The 24,953-nt window shown below is 40.9% G+C and overlaps 1 protein-coding gene across 1 annotated transcript; it reads left to right on the forward strand.

The window, feature by feature from the left end:
- The first annotated feature begins 98 nt into the window (after window positions 1-98).
- onecut2 (one cut homeobox 2) lies at window positions 99-23,811 on the forward strand. Its single transcript, XM_086053574.1, has 2 exons — window positions 99-1,608; window positions 23,515-23,811. Exons 1-2 carry the CDS (start codon window positions 411-413, stop codon window positions 23,802-23,804), a joined length of 1,488 nt encoding a protein of 495 aa, XP_085909700.1. The 5' UTR covers window positions 99-410; the 3' UTR covers window positions 23,805-23,811.
- The last annotated feature ends 1,142 nt before the right edge of the window (window positions 23,812-24,953 follow it).

The following is a 24,953-nucleotide window of genomic DNA, read 5'->3' on the forward strand; positions in this document are numbered from 1 at the left end:
GTCCGATCAGTCAAAAAGGATGCCGCCCATTTACGCGCCGTTTCCTTTCCACCCCTCCCTTCGGCAGCAGGTTGGGTTGAGCGATCCACTAGGGGACCGTGGACAGCTCCCGTCCGAGAAGCAGAGCAACACTGGAGGAGGAGAGGGCTGGACATGGGGGAGCCACCGCACAGGCCCGTATGATCGAGATCAACACAATTTGGATGTGCACCCACCGTGGAAGAGACACAAAGAGAGCAGTGCGGAGAGGCCATCGGAGGACGGGGAAACAAGCGAGGAAGTGAAGGAAAAACGGGGATACGGCTACTGACCCATCCCGGCGCATCAGGGGGGAGAAGAGGAGAGGAGAGGGGAAGGAGTAGAAGAAGGAGAAATATTTCCGCTCGACCTGATGGACTGACGACAGATGAATGAAGACTGCCTACACTAACGCCTATCGATGCCTGGCCAAGGACTTGGACGCTTACGCCATGAATCCGGACATGACAATGGACGGCATCGGCAGCCTGCACGGCGGGGTGGCGGTGAGCTCCGTGGCCCCTGACGTGGAGCTGATGAGCGGCCACAGCCCTCACCACGGCCGCGGGAGCTCTTCGGGGGCGGTGGGGGGCCACGGGGCGGCGGCAGCGGCTGCCCTGCGGATACACCAGGACCTGGCCGCCGCTGCCGCGTCATCCCGCTCGGCCATGGTGTCCGGCATGGCCAGCATACTGGACGGCAGCGGGGAGTACCGTCCGGATCTGTCCCTGCCGCTGCACCACGCCATGAGCGTGCCCTGCGACACGTCCTCTCCCGGGATGGGGATGAGCGGCACTTACACCACCTTAACCCCGCTGCAGCCGCTCCCCCCCATCTCCACCGTGTCCGACAAGTTCCATCACCACCACCACCATCACCAGCGGCTTTCTGGCAACGTCAGCGGGAGCTTCACTCTGATGCGCGACGAGCGTGGGCTGCCGGGCATGAACAACCTTTACAACCCCTACCACAAGGATCCCATGTCCGGGATGGGTCAGAGTCTATCCCCGGTGCTCGGTAACGGCCTGGGCTCCCTCCACAACACCCAGCAGGGTCTCCACAACTACGGCACCTCGACGCACGGAGGTCACGACAAGATGCTCAACTTCGACCCCACCGCCTCCATGCTCACCAGAGGGGACCACCACCAGCACCGTGGCCTGGGTGGCCCGGCAGGGGGGATGATGCCGCACCTGAACGGGATGCACCACCCGGGACATCCCGTGTCTTCGGCGGGACAGCACCCCCACTCCCACCTCCACTCTCCATCCCACGGGCCCGTGTTGGCTTCCACCCGGGAAAGACCGCCCTCCTCCTCGGGGACGCAGGGGGGGAACAGTTCGGGGCAGCTGGAGGAGATCAACACCAAGGAGGTGGCGCAGAGGATCACAGCCGAGCTGAAAAGGTACAGCATTCCTCAGGCCATCTTCGCCCAGAGGGTCCTGTGCCGCTCCCAGGGGACCCTGTCGGACCTGCTGAGGAACCCCAAACCATGGAGTAAACTAAAGTCGGGCCGGGAGACCTTCAGGCGGATGTGGAAGTGGCTGCAGGAGCCCGAGTTTCAGAGGATGTCGGCTCTAAGATTGGCAGGTAACATTATTATTATTATTATTATTATTATTATTATTATTATTATTATTATTATCATTATTATTATCATTATTATTTACGTTGATGTGCTATGCGCTATTATTTATGTTTTTGTCACCAAAATACGGTCAGCGCGTTTGTCTGGTTTTAATTTGAAATAGGTGTGTCGCTACTGAGGGGGAGAAAAATAAACAAACGACCAAGTGAAACTAATTAATTTTATTTGGAATCACATGGCATTATGTTTACCATTATTGATCAACAAAAAGGCGATCGATGGGGAATGACCAGGTTAGAGGATTTCCCTCCAAACACACCGTTCACCTCACTATGTGCCCCCACAGGACACGATCTACTAAATTACCGTCAACTGTCGTTAAAAAGTAAATTCAAGCGATTTGTATTGCTTATTACGAGATTCGGCCATGCTTGATTAAATTATAGCGCATGCTGCAGTCACTGTAAATTCCCACTTTAGTTCAATGGGATAGATAGATAGATAGATAGATAGATAGATAGATAGATAGATAGATAGATAGATAGATAGATAGATAGATAGATAGATAGATAGATAGAAACACACAGACAGACAGACAGACAGACAAGGGGGGTGCTATCTGAACAAATTCAGCTTGCTTGAGGGGCTCAGGAGGTTGTGGCAGAAAGGTTGTCACTTCAATAGGTCTGGGGCCCCCTCTAGTGAAGAACCTGGTTTGTGTCCCAATAACAATCCCCCATGACTGCAGGGGACAGCCCCAACAGCAGGGACCTTATAAAAGGTTCAGGTGTTTTTGTTGTTGTTGTAGGTTTTTAAAGATGACGGAGAGACGTGATTGTGGTGCTAAATTGCACCAAAAGGACGTTTGAGTGATACTGCTGAATTTTCGTTGTGCTGTGCAAGCAGTTTTCTGATGTTCACTCAGTTAAGGCAAGGTTCATTTCACCTTTCTCTTCAAAAAGCGTATTTGTTTTTGTAGTCCAAAACTAGTGGGTTACAAAGTACAAAACAAATAATTGAGTATTATGTATGCACCTAATGATAATTTCCATCCCCATCTAGAGTAAATAAAGCAACGCCGCACATGTATTTTCATTATGTTTGAGCTCATCACACATTTTAGAGCCGTGGAATTGTAATGTTAATGTTTTACATTGAAATGTAATGTAAATGTTTTACATTGGCACTTTCCACCAGCATTACAAATAATTATAATCATTCATGAAAAGAAACATCAAAGAAAGCAAAATATTAATTCTATTTTTTTAGAGGAGCAATTAAAAAAATATTTAAGTATTTGAAGTAGAGTTATGTATTGCAGTGTATACCGTTGAAGAAAGCACAGAATGCACTCAGTAATGAAGCTGATTAAGAAAAAGTAGTTTGTCATAAAAATTCTAAAATTACAAATAAATGTGGGGAGTAAAAGTGTTTTATTTCAAGTTGTTGATGGTTGGTGTGGTTATATTGTCTACAGTTTAATATACATTTTGATTTTTAGTCAGGATGCACACAATTGTGTCAAAAGCTTACGCCCTAAAAATAATTTGGTTTTCAAATGAAGTTATTCTCTGTTATGGGATGATCAGGTTACAAAGTATGTTTTTTTTTTTTTTTTTTTAAGGGAAAGTAAAAAGTATGTCTTGCTCAACCAGTGTGTATTAGGGCTGTGCAACTAATCAAAAATTCAATTACAATTGTGATTATTAGCCTCCACGATTACAAAATTGACATAATCATAAAAATATATTAATATGCATTTATATCTAACGCACATGTTTATTCACACATTGATATCATATACTTGAATTTATACATTTGCACCTTTTTTTTTTTAATTTTCTAATAACTAATTTTATGAATGTTGTTTGGTCCAAAAGGAAGCTATAAAATTATAGTGCTTCAAAGAAATGTATTTGTCTTTATATTTTGTACGTTGAAACATTTTCTTGTTTTGTACCAAAAAACAAATGATCGTTTGAATAATTTTGATTTCAATTATTACCAAAATAATAGTGATTTAAAAAAAGTCATAATCAAGAAAATAATCAAAACTGTTCAAGTAAGGGTTGTTATTAAATCACAAAAAAAAAATCTGAATTTATTTTAGAATGCTTTGAATTGGACAAACATAGATTACATTTATTCAATTTTAAATTAGATTGCGTGTATTCCAATTACTTTTATTGTATTTATTGGTGGTTTGCTCAAATAGACTGATTACATTGCTGTGCCAACAAATAAATTGGTTCTCCCAGGATTAAAAGAGTTTTAAATAAATAATTTTTATTTTTAAAAAAGTTTTATTAACTGTGGTTTGTGCTTAGCAAAACTAAATTACATTTTGGAATATCAAGTTATAGTGAATTTATGTGAAATACACAACATTTTATTTCGATAATACTAGTCAAGGTTTCAACACACACAGATGTTTTTAGGATTGTGGCGAAAATGTTTGTTGAGCTTTTTATCATGAACGATATGTTCTACTTTTGTCTAGCCTAACTGTTTTAAAGTGAAATAAAATCAATCAATCGGTGTGACTTTGGCAGAATTGTGTCATGCAAATGTTGCTCGTTAAGAGGGATCAATGCAAAGAGTTATAAATACAGTGTGTAAGGAATTCTGTCCAAAAACAAGCAACCAAGACACCCGAATAATCTCCACGTTGTTGCTTCCTTTTAAAAGGTATATACAAGCAGTTTGTGCTCAAGCTCTGACAGATGAGATTATCTCTGCACAATTACACTGTTCTTTGATTCCTTGATTTCTGTCTATCGACCCCGTGGCAGGGGTTGTTTGGTTTTGACGGCTGTTGTTTGATTATATAGATTAACAGGAAATGCCTTGAGTGAAAGAGGGGGTTGGGGCGAGGCGCTTTCATGCTATGTGTGTTGAAAAATGGCAGCATGCACACACTGACTGAAAATTGAACAGCATCCTGCTGTTTTGTGGAGCATGCAAAAGCCGCCCGACTTTTGCATGTCCCAATATTGGCGTGCTTATTTGTTCAACATCTACAATTCAATCTTGGATGGTGGCTTTCATTCAATTGTATAAAATATTTTGCCACGCTACCTTGAAATGAACAGATTGTTATTGTCGTGGTCAGTGTTTTTCCCAAAGGCATTTTCCAAACTCCAAAAAGCTGTCAGGTGAATGACACCATAAGTAAACTAAAACTGCAACCATCTGACATTTTCATGGATAGTGTAAACAAATGAAGTAGATGGAATACAGCCTTTGAAAGTTTTGTTATGTTATCTTTTGTAAAATGAAGATTTGGACTTCACACACGTGGAATACAGCCTTTGAAAGTTTAGTTATGTTATCTTTTGTAAAATGGAGATTTGGACTTCACACACACACACAGAGAGATTTGGACTTCACACACACACACACATAATCACGGCATCTTGTTTGTGGTTCAAATAATAAATAAATAAATAAATAAATAGATAAATTACAGCACAGTAACTGTATGTGTGGATCCCAAAAACATTACCGGGTATACAGATTTTGTTAATAAAGCAATTCTGGCTTGTTTTTCTATTGCGAACTACCATCGAGTCACTCTGACTCATTGTTGTTGAAGGAGGTGATCAGCTGTGGTTATTATGTATGTGGCTGTGGAGGGATTACAATCGTTATTTCCTTGCAGTCACTCTTCACCAATATGACTTTTTGAACGATTATGGGACAACAGGGAGCTGCAAATCCTAGATCAACAATGCTACAGCCATTTTATAGAGTTAGGGTCAAAGGTTAGAGCTGCAACATCCTGATATTAGCTGTGGTAAATGTAACAGGCAAAGATACTTGAAAGCCTCTCTGAATCTTTTTAAAATAAATATTGCTACCAATTTGACTGTTCTTTTTAAAAACATTGTAGTCCATTTGAATATGGGTCTACATTAGAGCCACTCCTCTGCATCTACTATGTCCTCCAGTGCAAATCGTCTTTCAACTTTAATCGTTAATACGCTCAAAAGCATGGGCCCTGCTGATTTGGAAACAGCTGAGGTGAGGTTAAATCAGCCGACACATGTTCTTTGTCATTGCTCTACTGGGTGCAAATGGAAACACATTCTCGAACTTGGTTACATCAAGGGTATTCAATCCTGTTCCTTGAGGGCCGCTGGCATGCCTGTTTTCCATCTGCTGCAACACACCTGATTCAAATGATCAGATAATCAGCAAAGGTCAGCAGAAGCTAGATAACAATCCTGATCATTTGAATCGAGTGTGTTGCAGCAGGGAGGGATGGAAAAAAATGCAGGACAGCGGCCCTCGAGGAACAGGATTGAAGACCCATCTCTTACAGCAAACCAGTACTTAACCAAGCTACTTAATTATTTCATGGTCATTAGCTTTGTCGTTTTTTATGTAGTTATACAGGGCCCTATTTTCGGGCCTATTCAAGTCTAATACAAAGTGTCATCTCTCTGGGTGGAGTTTTCTACTTTTGGTATTTTGGTAGACAGGCGCAGGTAGAAAGGGGTGTTTGCGCCGTTGGGGGAGTGAAAGCAGTCAATTTACTTCTTGGTTAAAGAAAGTGGTTCCACTCATTCCCTTTAAACTTGGTAAAGGAGAGGGTTGACATTGTGGAAGCAAAATTAGACTCATTGGAGTCCATGCACAAGATCGGAGCACACAAAGCACATATATAAGGAACTGCAAAAAGATCTCTACTTTCAGATGATGTAAAGTTGGCCGCTGTCAAGTTGGCACTTGGAGACCTACCTTCCACTGCAGATCATGTGTCTGTGTGTGACAACCCTTCTCCACACTCACAGACAACATAGCTGTGTCGCGGTCAGTTTAAAAAAATATATATATTAAAGATGACGCGTTCAATCAATACATTTCTACAATGCTTCAGAGGGTTTGATGTATGCTGTTGTCATGTTTATGAATGAAATATGATGACATCCACCACACACGTCCGCGAAGCGTCTGCTTGCACCTTGATCAAATCCACCAAAATCACATTACGCCACCTGCGCCAAGACCTAGACCTGCTTTCACAGGGTCTAAAATCGAATCTACTTTCAGTCGCAAAAAATTGTCCGGTGGGCCCAGGGCGTGTAAAAGAAAACACCTTTGCTCTGCTGGAACGCCCAACGCCCAATGAAGACTTCAAGCAGAGGAATGCATGAATTCAACTGTAATCATTGGCTTGTAATTTAGTTTGGTGCGCTTACAATTTACATTGAAGCTGTGTCAAGCTCCGCCCATCAGGTTTAAGGGCTCTGAAATTGTGAATTAATTCCTACAAAAACACTCCTGAAGGAGAGTCTATGGGGGCTATTCCTCTGGTTGGCAAACGCTCAAAGGTGCAGCCTCGAAATGTGTCCCAAGTGTTGCCTCTTTGCCTCCTCCTACCTTTTTTGAATCTGTTTCTCCCTCTCATTCTCTCTTTTGGGGGGAGGTATTATGTGATTGTCGGGGGAATTGAACACAAGAGCAGAGGCAGCAGCAGCCCGATGAATTATTGATGGGAATCTCGGCGTGACCCTCCTCGGTCTGCTCACTTCACTTCTTCTTCACCTCACAGCCGGGTTAACCAGGCAAAATGGAGGGAGGGAACAAAAGGGGGGAGGAAGTGCGGAGCCCATTGTTTGGTTGGAGGATGCTGCCCGTGACTCCAAGTGAATTATGGATGAAAAGAAAACGATCCTCAAATCTGTGTTAGAATAGGCGAGCTCATATTTCCACAGAAACAGTTGCAGCAGAACAACAGTAATACGTTTTTTGACACTTTTGCTACTAATCAACAATAGCTTTGACATCCTCTTTTCGGGTATTTAAAATTAAACGCCTCTGGGCGGTAGGGGGATGAGTAACGATGAAAAATGGATCACATGTATGACTAATACACTCATAGGATGAACTCACATCCGTTCACGCATGGAATGTTAGGTCATTGGAGAAATTGGAACTGATTCACCATTATGTTAAGACTCTTGAAATGACACACTTGAATATGTGTACGTTAACTATATAAGTCCAGTATTGGTCAAATTGCACTGCAAATCCAAGTGATCAGACTCTGAAATACTTTCCATTTTACATGTCCAGCTGCAAGCAGACTCGGTGCATTATTAATGAGCTGGACTCTGCTTTATGGCACGCCAATTACCAGCAGTTACTCTCCTTGTGTTTTTGTGTGTGTGTGTCTTTAGTCTTACAGTTGCAGACTGCGCGAATACAGATTGCTTCTGTTTTCAGGTTCTCTTCTTTGGACCTCCTGCATATTCACCGTCCGCTATTGATCCATAATAATGGATTTCGGGCTGCTGGGAGGAGGCGTGAGAGCTTTGTAGTATGTCAGTTTGAGATGATTTGACAGAAAATGGGGGTGTAATGTTCACTTGTTTACTAAGCACCAGGACAACATACTGCAACACGTAAATGGAAGAAGCACATAAATATTTGCATCCACATGACATTGCGACAATGTCTTGTAATTGTTTCTCCAATGTCAGTAATTAGGGTTATATTTTGTTCTTACGATTGCAAACGCATCTCAATGTAATTTAATCTTCTCGAGCACTTGTGCAGTGGCGCTCTAGGTTTGTATAGTAGCGGCATCATTCGCCTAGTCAACAATGTGCAAGACCTGTCAAAGCGGTCCCTCAAGACATCATTAATTGAGGTGCATGTGGAAAACTATATCTCATTTAAAGAAAACAATTTTAACTATCTTTGTACCACCCAAGTGGTCATAATATTGGTTAAACCTTAATATAAAATCTATTTTAACCCCAGAAAACGATTGGATGACACTACAAGACTCGTTTTTTAGTTTTGTCATTTTTTTTTTCCAAATGGGTAATTGTCATTAGTACATTCATAATAATGATATAACAATATAATTGACTTACATAATCAGTTTTTCTTTATTATAATTACCTTTTGTTTGATGTGATTTGGTAATAAAATAATATGGAAAAAGAATCCAGCTCATTAAGCGTAAGAAGAAGTTGAGTCATGAGTTGAGTCAAAGTGAAGTGAGTAAGAGGGCAAAGAGGTTACTCACCGCTGGACGAATTATCGGCTGTGGTTTGTTTACATTCAAACTCAGCTTGTAGCAAATGGGAAGGACGTCATGCTAGATGTCATTTTAACATCTTAGCCAGAGACATCTATGATTCCAGCGTCCACATACTGGAAACTTCAATCTTGATCCTCTCTTCCATCTGCTAACTGCTTTACACAGGATGCGTACTGTGCAGAAAGGAGAAACTGCACCTACTGTGTGATCAAATGTCAATGTGAAGGGAGCTCTTTTGTATTTTTCAGTATGTAATTTTTATTTTATTTTTTTTATTTTGATGATGATTATTATTATGCTGTGTTTTTATGTTCAGCACTTGCAGCTGTGGTGGTTGTTAAAATGCTCTAGCAAGAAAGCTGAGTAGCGTTGGGTGTCATTTTAAACCTCCAAATAAACTCCTGTCCTTGCATACATTCACAAAGACAGTGAAAAATGCAGCTGCAGCAAAGCGGTTACAGTCAGACGTTGGGTGTTTGAGAGCAGCTCAGCTGTTCTCATTGATTAAATGGCTTGTTATCCAGCAACCATTCCAAATTACCAGTTTTGTTGGCTGTGCAGTTCCTGTAGTTGTGGTTATGGTTATACGCTTAATCTGTGGTTCACAAGCCAAATCCAAGGTTGTTGGTTTTTTTTTGTAACTAACATGAGATTAAGGTGACGATGACTGATGTTTTCTTGACATTTGTTACCATTCTTTTGAGAACTGCCTTCCATCACCTTCACCAGGTTATTAGGTTTTTTTTTTTTTTTTTGTAACTGCAGCTCCTCTCATCCGTTAGATAAAGCAAAGGCAGCCGAGGTGCTTGCAGGATGCACGGTTTGATTGGCACCCGACCTGTGATGACAGCCTTGACTGCTTTCTTGATAGCCTTGGGATAAAAGGCGGGTTTTAGTCTGTCCAGCGGGGTACTGACTTTAGAAAACGACAGTCAATCAAACTGTGGGATGCAGCACAAGAGATCAAATTGCTGTGCGACTCCACATAAAGTGGGAGACCCGTTGTCCCCCTACATCAGCAAGTGGCCTTTGAAAGTCTGTGCTTTGTGGTCGGTGGTTTTTCACCTTCTGAGTAAAAGGGAAACAGAACCACAATATTTCAGGCTGCTCTGCTTCTTTCTTTTTTTTTCTTTTTTGTACCAAATATTTCACCAGTGGGTGTAAACACAAGCATGAAAATAATACAGCAGCTTATCAATATTTTAAAAGTGTAAATAATGAGCCTTGCTCAGTCTCACTCTTTACAACCTTCACGGTGGCTTAGAATATCACGGCCGTTGTGTAGTGATTTATTTTATTTAGACTGTCCGCGGCAATTACGGCACCATGGAGGTGTTGCAGTGGTACAAGTGTTGCCCAGCTCAACAGAGCAGCCCAAGTTCAGAGGAGAAAATGCTCCTGTCTCAGCTTTATTAAGGCGCTCAAATCAAACGTGACATCTGTACGCTGAGCTCATCGAGATCGAGCGCTTGTAGAATTCACGTAAACATCAGCAGGAAGAAATAAGGGAGGGGCATGAACACAATTCTCCACCAGAAGTAGAAATCAGACCTTTTCTTATAAATGGCTTTGGTTTGGAAGAACTTGAGTCCCGATTTCAAACACTTTCTGAATGAAGAAAATGTAGGTTGTGAGCTAGGCCCTCTCGCTCCTCACAAATAGCACTCACAAGTTTGAGTAAATGGAAACTGGAATGAATGAACAATGTTCCATACCATCTTTACATAAAGTAGACTACATCTTGCTTTAGCTTTTTTCCATTTTCTTTTCATGTTTTATTCAGAGTGTGACTAATGAAAATTATGAATGAATGCAACAATGAAAAATCTACAGTTGGCTCAAATGTTTTTCATTGAAATTTTACTCTGGGCTGACATGATAACATTTGATCAAAACTTCCCCAAACATCCAATTAGCCTTGGACTATAACATCCATAACATTAAAGACCAAGTGTGAAGTAAATTTGGCCAACCATTGTTTGAGTAGGACTAACGGCTAAAACTATTTTTAGCATACTTGCATTCATTTATATGACACAACTCACCCAGATTCATAATTAGACCCATAGCAACGCGCTTAACAATGAAAATGCAAATATTTGTCAATCTCCGGTAATCGTCGACGAGTGACTATGACGTACGTGGCTCTCAGTGCTAGTAGAATATATGGCACAAATAGGTCATCTCATAGTGCGTAATTTACAGGGCGGCACAGCATCGAATTTCAAACAATAACGCTAGGCTAATAACCGTAGCCTATTTAGCTTACCATTCTGCTCTCAGTGGGCCTCGTCTTCACTCCATTCATCCTCCTGAGCATCTGGCTCATGCATATACGGTCCAACATGCATTATGCCATCATCCTCCTCTTTCTCCAGCTCTTCAAACACCTGGATCCCCTCAGATAAGTTTGAAATATCGCTTTCTGAGTCCGTTTCTAAGCGGCTTTGTACACTTCCACATTGAGCTCTGCCATTATTGTTCATCTAATGACGTCGCACTTCCGGTTTCGAGCTCCACAGGCACTCACTTCGGAAAAACGGTTACTTTGTCAAATATATGAAATAGAAATGACTTGTTCATGCTTTATTTTTTTTGTATAACACTTAATTACTTTACTTAGATTTCATTTGTCATTTTCTGAAATTACGTCACTCTTGGTCTTTAATGAGAGCTTACATGGCTGCTGTTCAGCAAGATGAATGTTACAAAGATATTTGATGGCATTATAACTCAAACAGTAGCTATTGTGGATCAAAACGAACAGTATAAACTCTGGACATCACTCCGCACCCAAACGTAATTTTCTGCTTTGTCTTTTCTACGTGTTGTCGTTCAGAAATGTTCACTGTCACCCTCTACTTCCCTCTGGTTCATTAGTATTGGTGTCACAGCGTGGCTGAAATAACTCTGTCTGCAGGTGTAATGAATAAAGACACCCGGCATGGAGGCGTCAGTCTCTGGACAGGCTTTATGGTGAAAGACAAACAGCACTGAGAGAAATCAAAGGACGAATAAAACTCATTGCCTTGTGGTATTCGACCTTGTGTTGGACAAAACTGTGCAATAATGAGATTAAAATAGGTACATCTGATTTAATATCATGGTAAAATTAAACACCACTACAAGCATCTAGTACCTTGAGTGAAGATTTTTTTTTTTTAACTATGACCTATATAATCAACAGATTGGTATCTAGTTTAGCACCACAGCCTCGCAGTTGAGAGTTGAGGGTTTGAATCTTCACACTAATTGTCTCATAGGTGTGACTGGCCATTTGTTTATATACGCCATGCTACTGGCTGGCTCCCGCCTAATGTCAGATGGCTTTGGCTCCAGGTGACGCGTGACCCTAATGAGGGTATGTGATATAGAACATGAATGAATCATCAGCATTCGGTGAAAAATAGATTGGCTGTTGTTTGATAATCCTTGTCTGTGTGTTGCCCCAGCTGCCTGCAAATGTGCTGATGTGCGTCTGTAGTGGATCAATGCTCAGCTGACGCACCGATACTGACACCAAACAGCAACATTTGTTGTCCGTGCTCCGCTTTATTTAGATATTCTCTGTGTGTGTTTGAGTCACTCAGGTTTCTGCAGCAGTGTGTTTGTGTGTGTGTGTGTGTGTGTGTGCGTGTTCGATCGTGAAGCAGCAGTTTGGGCTTGGCCCGTGCGTTGGGGTGGATGTATGTGGATCGATGGCAGTAATCCAGAGCAGATTAAAAGAGCATTAATACTGGCAACGATAACGTAAACGGTACGGACCGAGATCTCCATTGATCTGTAGGAACCTGATCTAGACTGGTTCCTGGAAGAGAACGGGAGGCAGTGAGGGGGTGTGGGGGGCTGACTGACCGTATGTATGCCACAGAGAGAGTTTTTATGATTTTGCCACCGCAATGTAACGGAAATAAGACGATGAACATACTATCAAAATGAAGACTTTACCCTCATTGTCAATAAAGCAAAATTGTTTTGATGCCTTGGAAAACAGATCATTTAAAATGTAAATAGGTGGGAGGAATTGTTTTCAAATCGACATGTACATGTACGACATGATTTTTGCCTCTTAAAATTAAGGGTTTGATGAAAATGGGACATTTTCTATTCAAGAATTACTGTACAGTTTTTTTATGTAGAAGAGTAAAGATATTTATACTATAAGAGAAAGTGTGTTTATGTCAAAAGAGTTAATGCAACACAGCTAATATTGATAGCGTCCACTGTCTGGATTCCGCATGTATGTTGAAGTTCACTGTTATCAAGCATAATTTACTGGTGGTTGGCTCATAGCATGTTGTGACAGATTGTCTTTTTTTTATATTTATGTAATACATTATGTATTTTCATCTTATTATGGTTGTCCAGTTCACTGTATAATTTTAGTGTTCTGTCATTAACAATAATTACTGTATAAAGGACCGAATTAGGACTTCATCCTCAATTTTTCACTATTTTGAGAGAGATAGGATTTACAGAACTATCTCCCCTCCGGAGAGTGTTTCTTCAGCTGACCCTAAGTCTTATCATTGGCTCTGCTTGTGCTGACAAAGCAAAAGCAAACCTGAACATAAGGCGGGACAATGAAGAAAACTGACGTTCAGATTTCCTTTCCTCCCCCCATTTCAAATTTGGTGGTAAAAGCATTAAAAGGAGCTCTCGTTTGATGCGCATTCGACTTATGAGATTGGGTGGAATCCTCTTCTATTTGATTGTGCCACATAACTGGATTCATTTAGTTGATACCATCTGTTATTGGATTAGGTTTTAGATTAGATGGATAAGATCAAATTGTTGATATTACAGCCTTTAATAGTGACAGGTTACTGCGAGAGAGTAGCTGGAAATGTGTGTCTATCCATTCGCTATCCGGCCATCAGGCTTTCCATTCATCATCCACATCCATTCACGATCCATACTTCCAAATTGTACACATTATCTATACCCAAACATTGTGCCAACCACTGCACTCCACATTGTACTTCCTGTTTCACTACATTCAATCCTAAACAGTAAATAGAATTTAAAAAAACGCCAGACTAGTACAACTTGAAGTATTTAGCTGTGATGTCTGGGCTGTTTTGCACCTTACAAAGAAATCTGATCAACACGTATGACCGAGCGCTGATCAAAATAGAGACAAGCACAACGGTGAGCGGTTTGCTAGGATTTCCCTTTATCGCTGCCCAACCTCCTCTTGATCAATCATCAAATAACAATCTCATCTATTGATTGCAGAATATTATCTTTCTGCCCGTGTTTGCTCTCTGCCGGCGCTGTGTGCTGTGAGACAGACCACCGATGGCTTCAGGACGCCAAAAACAAAGCTGATAAGAACGAGTACAGAGAAGCCAGTTAACTCATCATCTATTAGTCTAGTGTGGGTATGTTTGTGTGCGTGTGTGCGTATGTGTGTGACTAAACAGTGGCTCCCTTTGACTTATCCTCACTGTCAACATTTAGCAAGTCAAGGTTAGTGAATGTTTTCCCCGAAGCCTTTATATCTTTCCAGAGAGTCTTGCCTGGAAATTCTAACTTTCAGCAATTTGGAGTTTAGTTACACATTCTAGTGCCATAGTTACATCGTGTCCTGAGGATGGATGGATGGATAGAGAGATAGATAGATAGATAGATAGATAGATAGATAGATAGATAGATAGATAGATAGATAGATAGATAGATAGATAGATAGATAGATAGATAGATAGATAGATAGATAGATAGATAGATAGATAGATAGATAGATAGTTAGATAGATAGATAGATGCGATTGACCAGCCTGTTGCTCCTGGTAAACATGACCTTAATTTGATGGTATGATGGTATACACGGTGGACTGACAATACAAAGAGAATTGATTTTTGATTGGTCATGTATATACACTGGAATGCAACTATTTGGTGAATATATAATTTGATGCCTTCCCTGTAAAACAGCTTCCAAAACACCATCGCATGCTGTGTTCCCAATCACAAATGTCTCAGAAACACACTCAGAGCACATTTACACCATTCATTTTATGCTCATATTGATCTCCAATCAGTTACACTAATGATTAAGTGCTTCAGCCGCTAAGTGTATTGAATAGCGCTGATGTAATTCCATATTTTTCTTTACATTAAAAACGTCTTTAAGCAACGGGTGATTACACTTTTAGTGCTCCTGTGGGTATTTCCACCAGTAGGACAGTGTATGTGGAATTGATCGCAAACAAGTTTTCACATGTGTGCGTGTGCATGAATGTTTACATAAAGCAGGGGTGTCCAAACTTTTTGCAAAGAGGGCCAGATTTGGTGAGGTGAAAATATGAGGGGCCAACCATTTATCCTGACATTCTTTTTACATGGAACACAAATAAATACAAGCACATTTTAGTTTTTGACTTTATCTGAATTCCAAAATTCTTAAACATGTGTTTTGGTCCATTTGAAACATGACATATCACTGGCAATTAAATGTTCACTGAACTTTTAGATAAAAAAAAAAAAAAAAAAGTACGGTATTAACCAGTGCAAATTACATTTTAAACATGAATGTACTGGCAATTACAGTAAATGTTCTCTGAAATTTGTAATTCAATAACAGGGAAATATGTTAAAAAAATATATGTACGGTACATCATATTCACCAGCACAGGTCAGGGTTAATTTGAAACATGGCATATTGTTCAAAATAAATGTTCACTGAACTTTTGTGTTTTAAAAACAGGGAAATAAGTCACAGTCTCCTTGCAAATGAGGCAGACACAGTTGTTGAGTATTCCCGTGAAAAAATAGTCCAATTTCCACCTTTCCTTAAATTGTCAGCCCTCTTGTCAACTTTCCTTTTTTTTGTATTAATTCTCGCCATTTTAGACATTCTATTTCGCCATTTCCGAAAAGGGTCACGCACGGTTATGGAGTTGGGCAGAGTGCTGCTGCCCTCCTGTGCGTAAATGTGAAATTGTATTTAGCTCATTTGATATGCTTGTCAACGGGGCTACGGGCCAGACATTCTTAATTTTATGACAGACGCTGTGGGCCCAATAAAATTTGACCACGGGCTGCATTTGGCTCCCGGGCCGGACTTTGGACATATCTGACATAAACAGAAAAGAATAGCCAGTGTGGATCATTGACTTAATTGATAGTCATAGTGTCCAACAATAGCTGCTGTTTCTCCTATGGGCTACAAAAATAGTGTGACATCACAGAAGGATGATAAAACCCACTATTGAACGAAACAAAGTCGAACACAACAGTCACCAAAAGAGAGCAATGGATAAAATCCAGCAACTTTTTTTTTTCTTTTTGGCGCATGGAGGAAAAACGCTTTAAAACACACACTTTGTTGTCTTTTCCCAATATTCGATAGAAATAAAAATTCTGTTAAGCAATCAATTGACTGCTGTGTGTCTTGTGGTTTTCACCCCAATTGTAGGATGGCCAGGAAAATGGATTATTCTGGTAGCCTCCTGTACCTTTGATCAATGGAAACTCATAGAACTGTGTACCACAATGAATTGAACTGAGCCGTATTGCTTGGTGGAAATATCAAGGCCTGGATTCAATCCCGTAACGATACTTATATTTTGGAAGTTTTCCTTTTCAAACTAGGTAGAGATACAGTACACCGTTGAGACAGAGAGAGCATTTCCGGTTATCAAAATGGAAAGAGGAAATCATCACGGTACATTAAGCACAACCACACACGCTAACACATACACAGGGATATTGTGTAGTGCTGAGTGATTGCTAAGTGCTAAAATATTGTACACCTAAATATAAACCTTCTGCAATTGTGTGTCTCTGAAAATAAGAAAAATCATCTTTATTTGTCATGTACACACAATTTGACCCCAGCCAAACACAGTAGCGAACTATTAGCGGCGATCCTTAGACGCCCGGAGAGCAGTACGGGGGTATCGGTGTCTTGCTCAAGGACATTACGCCATGTGAGCAAACGTTTGAGGTGAAAGGTCTTGAACCAAGGTCCCCACAATGGTATGGGACAATCCTAACACTTGTCCACAGCTGCCCGTGGACAGGACAAAATGAGTGTTAGTGCTATGCATTGTGTATTATGTATATCGTCGCTGTACCGTGAAAAACACTAATATCCAATTTTTGATTTTTTTTAAATTTTCACGTTAATGCGATGTCTGTAACGCGGAAACACCATTCATGTAAAAATAAGAAAATTGAAAAAAATTGAGATAAGTGTTTTTCACATGACAATGACTATATGCTATTGTTGCTACATTTGCTGAGAATTTATCTGAGTTCATATGCCATCGGTTTCAACCACAAAGGGTCTAGGATAGAGCTCTATATTATTGATTATGTTGTGTACAAGTAGTCATTAACTACATTTGTCATCATTAGACCACAACTAGACTCCAGCATTAGATAATAGACGCGGTGGACTCAAAAGTCAATTAACAGCGTGAATATTTGGGAGAAACAGTATCACGTGTGACAAGTTGCTGACAAAAGCTTGAACAAAATAATCATTCAGCTCTGCTGGCTCCTGATGGAGTGTTTTGATGTGCCAAGATGTGGCGCCACACTCCAGCAGTGAAATGTATGTTGAAGGACGACTTTACTACTTACCCTGCACTTACATGCCCTCACTGTAATGGATACCAGGCTTAAGTGGTAATGGTGCAATAAAAAAATGATACAGAGTGCAAGAGGAGGCAAGCCTTGGTGAAAGGAAAAAAGAGGGATGAAGCAAGTCAGAAAGATGAGGATGAGGGAGAGGCAGGGGAGAGTGATGCAAGCAGGCCAGAATAAGGAAAACGATGAAGGTGGATGGACGCAAGACAATGGTGCAGGGAGCTAATGGATGGCTCAAAGAGTGATGATGAAAGCAAAACTGGGGGAGGAGGAAAAGATCAGAGATGAGGCAAAAACGCCCCAAAAAATTATAGTTTTCATCCCATTAGCACCACAAGCATACACAAATGCAAAAGTGTCTTCCACTAATTAGACCCCCCCCCCCTTTTTTTTAAATATACAATATAATTTTTTTTAATTCATCTGTTGGTAACACGATTCATTAGAATTATGGCGTTGATGGGACAACAAATTGTGGCTTCGAAGCAAGCCACCAAGTAGAAATCACACATCATATGCCGGTATGCAATGAAACATGTTACGACTATAATCCAGAAGATTCTTTTATTGCAATCCAAAGATTGTTTCTTCTCCAATTCGGTTTGAGGTCATGAACATATTTTTCAAGTATGTATTTTTTTTCTTCTCAAAAAACAATCTGGTTTTACTTAGAAGTATGAGCCAAGTAAAAATTAAACACGAATAATAATTGATACACAATAATGAAGAGCCAGACATGACTTTGAAAAAAAAAAAACAGATAGTTTGTACGCACAAGCTACTAAATTCAAATGAAATCAATCCTAGTGTCAAGTACCAAAGCCGCGAAAGCAACCTGGTTCTCAACGGTTTATTTAAATATCTGTTGGTAACAATTATTCCTTGCAATGCCAGGCTTTTCAGGTCTTTGAAGCTCATCCTAAGCCTAAAATACAATTTGACATGTCCACTGTGGGCGGCACGGTGGTCGACTGGCTAGCACGTCCGCCTCACAGTTCAGAGGTCGTGGGTTCGATCCCGGCTCCGGCCTCCCTGTGTGGAGTTTGCATGTTCTCCCCGTGCCTGCGTGGGTTTTCTCCGGGTACTCCGGTTTCCTCCCTCATTCCAAAAACATGCATGGTAAGTTGATTGGATACTCTAAATTGCCTCTAGGTGTGATTGTGAGTGCGGATGTTTGTCTTTGTGTGCCCTGCGGTTGGCTGGCAACCAATTCAGGGTGTCCCCCGCCTACTGCCCGAAGACAGCTGGGATAGGCTCCAGCACGCCCCGCGAGGATAAGCGGTATCGATAATGGATGTCCATTGCGTGGCTTTCGCCATCCTCTACGTCCAATTTCGAAAGCAGGTTCACTCGATTTACTTACCCAACTTCCCAGTACAGAGCCGTGACTACTTTGTGCTCGCAAAGTAGTTACAGTCAGTAGTTTGTGCATACAAAATAGTCCAAGCGTGCTCATGAAATACTTTTTGGTTTTTCAATGTCACTTGTGGGGCTGCGGACACAATCTTTGGAAAAAAAAAGTTTAAACATAAACCCGCCGTGTCCTCTTTGGTTTGTTTATTTCGTACCATAGCATTAACCAAAAATGAATCATAAACAGATTACATGAATAAATGACAAAATATAATTATGTTGTTTTAATTTCAGTGATTATTCCATGACAGATATAGTTGTAAGACTCCAAAAAAAGCCATCACATGTAGTTTAAATGATAATCATGTTTTGGCTAGCAGATGGACTTGCGCATGAAGTGATCAAGAAATGAACCTTTTGAAATCATTTGGATGGAAAGCTCCAAGTCTTCAGAAGGCTTCATTTGGCCATCACGAGTTGACGGGACATATAAGCTGTCTCGAAGGCTATTTACAGGTACAAACAGAATTAAAAAAAAAAAAGTCTGACTCCACATCATGTGGACTTTCAACCCTCACGCACATACTAGGTCATCAACACTATCACTGGGGCCGAGTCTATAGGTTTGTTGAGTCTTGGAGTCACATGGGGGCAAATAGAAATGTTTAACAAATGGCCTCCAAAGAGAGAACATCTTAACAAATTGCTGCACAAAAGGATCCGAATGTGACTACGTTCATGTTGATAGTTTTTTGAGGAAGAAAGAATCGACTGCTACTCAGCCCCCATTTTGTGCAATAATGCAGGGCTGAATAATACTGACATAACAAAATTGATTGCATCATCGGGGGACTGTTACAATGGAGTTACAATAATACTATGACCGAGACGAAGGAGGTAAACTATCTAAGTGATCTTCCATATTTTCTGCTGATACTGTCTGTGCTTATAGATGCATTTAGCAACAAAAGCTGATGAAAGACAGAGCAACTCTGCCTTATTGATCCCACTGATCCTGTCTCACCTTTAAAGAATACACCCCTCCCCTTTACGCTCACCAACTGCTTTATTCTCAACCCTCCCCCTTGTTCTCAGACCGGTAAACCCTTTTTGAATAATATAATTGTGCATTTGATCCTCACTGTAACCCCGATCAGAGGGTGAAAAAAAAAACCTGATTGAATCACTCAAGCGTGCGCCTTGTTCATTGATGGCAGTGCCATTGTGTTTGTGTGTGTGTCTGTGTGTTTACGATGCCTCTCCATTTACATTTGACACTTGACTTGTCTGCACTTTTTTTTCATACTTTGGTGAAAACTGCTGCTGAGTTGCTTTTCATTAAGCGACAATAAGTTCTCATTATTTGTAATTATTAATAATTAATGATATTAATTTATGCGAAGACACAAGGGCTGTCACGATCAAATATTTTTAGAATAGATTTTTCCATCGATTCATCAAATACAATTTTAGTTTACACGAAGGTGTATTACAAAGCCATTTTTTCCCAGTTACAGTTTAGTAGGGCTGGGAACAAATATCATACCGCGATGTATCGTGGTACTTTTTATGCCGATACCAAGTATCAACCCTTTCGATACTTCATGTTGTTTTCCTCGTTCAATTACATACTTTTGGAACATTGAGGTCCTTAAAGTTGAGCTTTGTAAATGGAGTTTTATTTATTGCACTCCTGTGTATCAGGAACAGTTACTGGAACAGTAACCAATCCATATCGGATTGGGACAAAGTGTATTGTCCCAGCCCTAATTATTATCAGCCAATTATTGTTTATTTGATATTGTTTAACAACTAAAAAACAATGAAGCAATATCACACTAGAGCGATTGATGTACTTACCAAGTTTTTTCAAACTGATTCAGTTACTGGTTCTGAGCTCATTGTTTTCCAAATCGAAAGCAGATATTTGCTAATGTTTATTTTAAATGAATTATTATTTCAAGGCGGCACGGTGGTCGACTGGTTAGCACGTCCACCTCACAGTTCAGAGGTCGTGGGTTCGATCCCGGCTGTGTGGGGTTTGCATGTTCTCCCCGTGCCTGCGTGGGTTTTCTCCGGGTACTCCGGTTTCCTCCCACATTCCAAAAACATGCATGGTAAATTGATTGGATACTCTAAATTGCCCCTAGGTGTGATTGTGAGGGCGGATGTTTGTCTCTGTGTGCCCTGCGATTAGCTGGCAACCAATTCAGGGTGTCCCCCGCCTACTGCCCAAAGACAGCTGGGATAGGCTCCAGCATGCCCCGCGACCCTTGGGAGGATAAGCGGTACAGATAATGGATGGATGGATATTATTTCAAATTAAAACACCTGTTTTCATGAAGGGCTAAAGAAAATAGAGAATAATTACAGCTGAGGGGCAGAAATCAAAGAGTTTGGACAATTTTGAGTTGAACAAAGGCTTTAAACAATTGCAATTATTAAAATAATTGTCGATTAATTTGAAAACCAATTAGTTGTTGATTAATTGAATAATTATGACACCTCTAGAGGATAATTGTTCATGGTAATGATTTCTCACAATAATTAGGAAACAGACAAACATGGGTCTGCAACACTTTATTTCCATAAAACTCTTCCAGAGTTTACATTTTCAAAAGATCACTTCTACAACATTCCTACAAAATCCCAATGTACTATCACTGGTGAGTGGCTTTTAGAACAGACCTGCGGGCTATATGTGGTTCTTGGGGGCTACCTGTTGCCCGCAGGCACTACATGGTGACCCCTTCTCTAAAGACTCCGCCAGCATGTTCGGTTTCATTCTGTAGTGTACATTCGGTAAAAACATCTGATGGAATGGTGAAGTCCATTTTTGATGCTCCAGTCACTTCAAATTCTGCTTGAAAACTAACCCTGCACTCGAGTATTGGAAGTGTGAGAAAAAGCTGAGAAGTGGCAAGACGAAGAGTGTCACAAGATCCCCACAAAATGGGAACTCAACCATCTTCGTATTGATAGGTCGGCGTGACTTGTGCATACTTCATTCAGACACCTAAGAAGGAATCTAAATTTGTTGGTGTTATTGCTTGTGGATTTGTCACAAAATAATCACTGCTAACTTTCTCTAACCATGCATATGATAATAGAAATTGTGGCCATTACTATTGGCAATAATGAACCTGTTGAACCTGGACTACACGACTTTAGGAGGAAATCAGTGCTCGGCTATTCCATCACAATGGGGTCAGCTAATGAGAACCAGTGCAATAAATATAGTAAAAGTGTTGCCCAGAAGTAATTGATATGAGAGAGGTATTCATTATTGTGAGACAAGCCACTAAAGGTTACTAAGAAAATACCAGAAGTAGGCAATTTACTAAATTTTGCCTGTCCGTCTTTCCTCATTCGTCAGCAGCCTGGGCACTCGTCCATCATGAATCCATCATTATTTCAAGCCGTCCCAAACTGTAACTGTCAGTCGGTCAGTCCGTCATGTTATTTTAACCGTCAGCAAATTTCACAAGTCCAGTCTATTGTCAATCCGTCCAAAGTAAAAAAAAACAACATCATAATAAAACAGATGAAAAATCCAATTTGATTAAAAAGGTAAATGGAGTAAGCTATATATTTCATTGTATCTACATCATATGGTGACTGTCCAAAGAGCTTTACACGCACACATACACTCACATACGTTTTACATACAGTTATTTGCCAATCTATTGAACTGTTGTGTAAAGCGAGAACACAGGTGGCTCCCTGTCACTGTTTTAACTGCTAAAACGCCCAAAAGTTTTAATTTAAAGTTTAAAATGGCTTACCTCCTACTCCTGTCTGTATATGAGAATTGTTGACTTCTACTTCGTCTTCTTAGTTCATTGGCAGATTACAGCTCTATGGTGCATACCGCCACCAACTGTACAGGAAGTGCAAAGCGTTTCCATATATGGACAGTGGAAGCAACCATGCCACATTCATCCCCGCGAACAAACACAAGAGACAGGCAGGGTGTGTTTCTGTCAGTCGTCAGCAAAATGGGCGTCCGTCATTGACAGACACAGAGGTACTTGACCCGGTTAGTGACGATTACACTGACGGACGGAAACCCATTTCCGTCAGTGAGCAGTCCGTCGTTTTTCTTTTTTTTAAATTTCCCATTATTCGTCAGCAAAACTGACTGACGAACCTCCCATCAGTGGTGACTCGAAGACCCACCTCTGGAAAATACTGAGAATGACTATAATATGCTATGATGCACGAACAAGTCCGCCATTCAATTTCTTTGGCATTATATAAAAATGTACATTCATTTTACTCAGCTCTATTTTTCAGTTACTTTTATCACCCTCATCAAACAGATTTAAACTCAAGTTTGGATTGCACGGGGTCATTTTAATTAAAAAGGGATAGAAACTGTCATTTGTGCCATTTTGGAGTGTCACGTTTATTAAAAAAATTATGCTATCTTTTTCAACTAAAAACTGAATGTTTTTCTTCGAAAAAGACTGTTGTGCGTTGACAACTGTCTGTCACATTCATTCATGACTTCAATTGTGCCTTTCAGCTCCTTGTCTGAGAACAGCTCTTTGCGCAAAAAAAAAACTAAAACATGAAACAGTTGGACATTGCGTTCACATGTTTGGAGACAGTCAGATTTAGTTCACCTATAAAGGTTAGAGTGCATTTTACGTTGGGCTTGACGTTTCACCTGAAAGCTCAACATCCCAAACTCTTTGTGAGTTTTGCATAGTACACAGTAGCGTGCAAAGTCGATGGTGGGCGTTGACAATCGGTTTCCAATGGACATCACCATCAGGGTCGGCACCGGGCACCGACACAGCTCCGCACGCCACTGTTACTGGATGAGATGATACAAAAAGAATGGGCAACTCTAACATCGTTCATGTCTTGTCTCGTTTCCCATTTATCGGTTGCAGCGTGCAAGCGGAAGGAGCAGGACACAGCGAAGGAGCGCAACAACACACCAAAGAAATCCCGGTTGGTCTTCACCGACCTGCAGAGGCGAACGCTGCTGGCCATCTTCAAAGAAAACAAGCGGCCTTCCAAAGAGATGCAGCTCACCATCTCGCAGCAGCTGGGCCTCGAACTCACCACCGTCAGCAATTTCTTCATGAACGCCCGCCGCCGGAGCCTGGACAAATGGACAGATGACGGAGCCAGTCCCGGCGCCCAATCTTCAGCGTCCAGCACTTGTACCAAAGCGTGATAATAGGTGACGGGGTTGATGGCGGGGATGAGGGTTGGTTCGGGGTGGGTTAAGGTTGGGGGATTGCGAGGTCGAGGGCACGGGTCAAGGTTTAGCCTGATCCAAACCGGGAAACCAAATTTGTACTTTTTGTTTTGTTTGTCAGTTTGCGTTTGTCAAAGGTGACAAACTGAGAGAGGGGCTGCTCACTGTGACGACTTGTAGCCAAACCGCCTTTTTCAAACTCATCGCTAATCCATTCATGAAAGCTTAAGGGGAAGCTCTGCCAGAGAACAAAACTATACCAAAAAAAATGGGAAAAAAATAAAACGCTTCACTGCTGGTGTCTCATTTGGGACAAGAAACTGACACACTAGCCCAAATACCAAAGACGAGAGGACGATATATGTTTTCTATTATGCAATATAAGCTAGGAACCAACCAATGGACTAACCAATGAAAGCTTTAAGACTACAGAATGTGCAAAGAATTAATGGACATTTCATCAGATGTCCAAAACCTAGGTTATGTGTTACCAAACCAAAGAACTTGGAAAGATTTCTCACTAATGAAAACATCAGACTAGATTTTTATTTTTTGAGAAAGGAACAGAAGTTCACATTTTCCGCTGAATCAGTCACCCTCAAGTTCAATTACAGTGTCAGAAAACCAAAGTAATTTCCCCTTCGGAACAGTGTTCAACACACGCTATAGTTTAAGTTTCAATCTTACAGAGGACAAAAGGCAAACAATTCAACAATTCAACAATTCTGCAAAGTTAAGAAATGGCTTAAAGCGCAAGCACAAAGACACACACTTCCACACACCACCATCCTCACAATCTGAGCCAACATGTACAACTGCAAGTTTCCCTGGAATTCAGCGGAGTACAGTGAATATGAATTTGTACAACGTATGTGAGCACAATGTTGAAGCACATTTGTTTTGCAATAGAACTGGGGCTCTCTGCCAAGCCGAGTGGTTTTTCGCATCTTAGAAAACTCAGGATGCCATTTTTCTAAACAGTGGCTGAAACCCACTCCGCGTTCTCACCATCACACGCTCTATAAATGTACATGCATACACTCACACAACTTGTAGTCATTTCCCAAATGCGTTCCCCAAATTTACAACCTGACAGAAACCTGGTCAAGCTAAACCCATATCCTC

Source organism: Filicampus tigris, chromosome 15, assembly GCF_054856515.1.
Source record: "Filicampus tigris isolate MCC_2025a chromosome 15, RoL_Ftig_1.0, whole genome shotgun sequence".
Lineage (NCBI taxonomy): Eukaryota > Metazoa > Chordata > Actinopteri > Syngnathiformes > Syngnathidae > Filicampus > Filicampus tigris.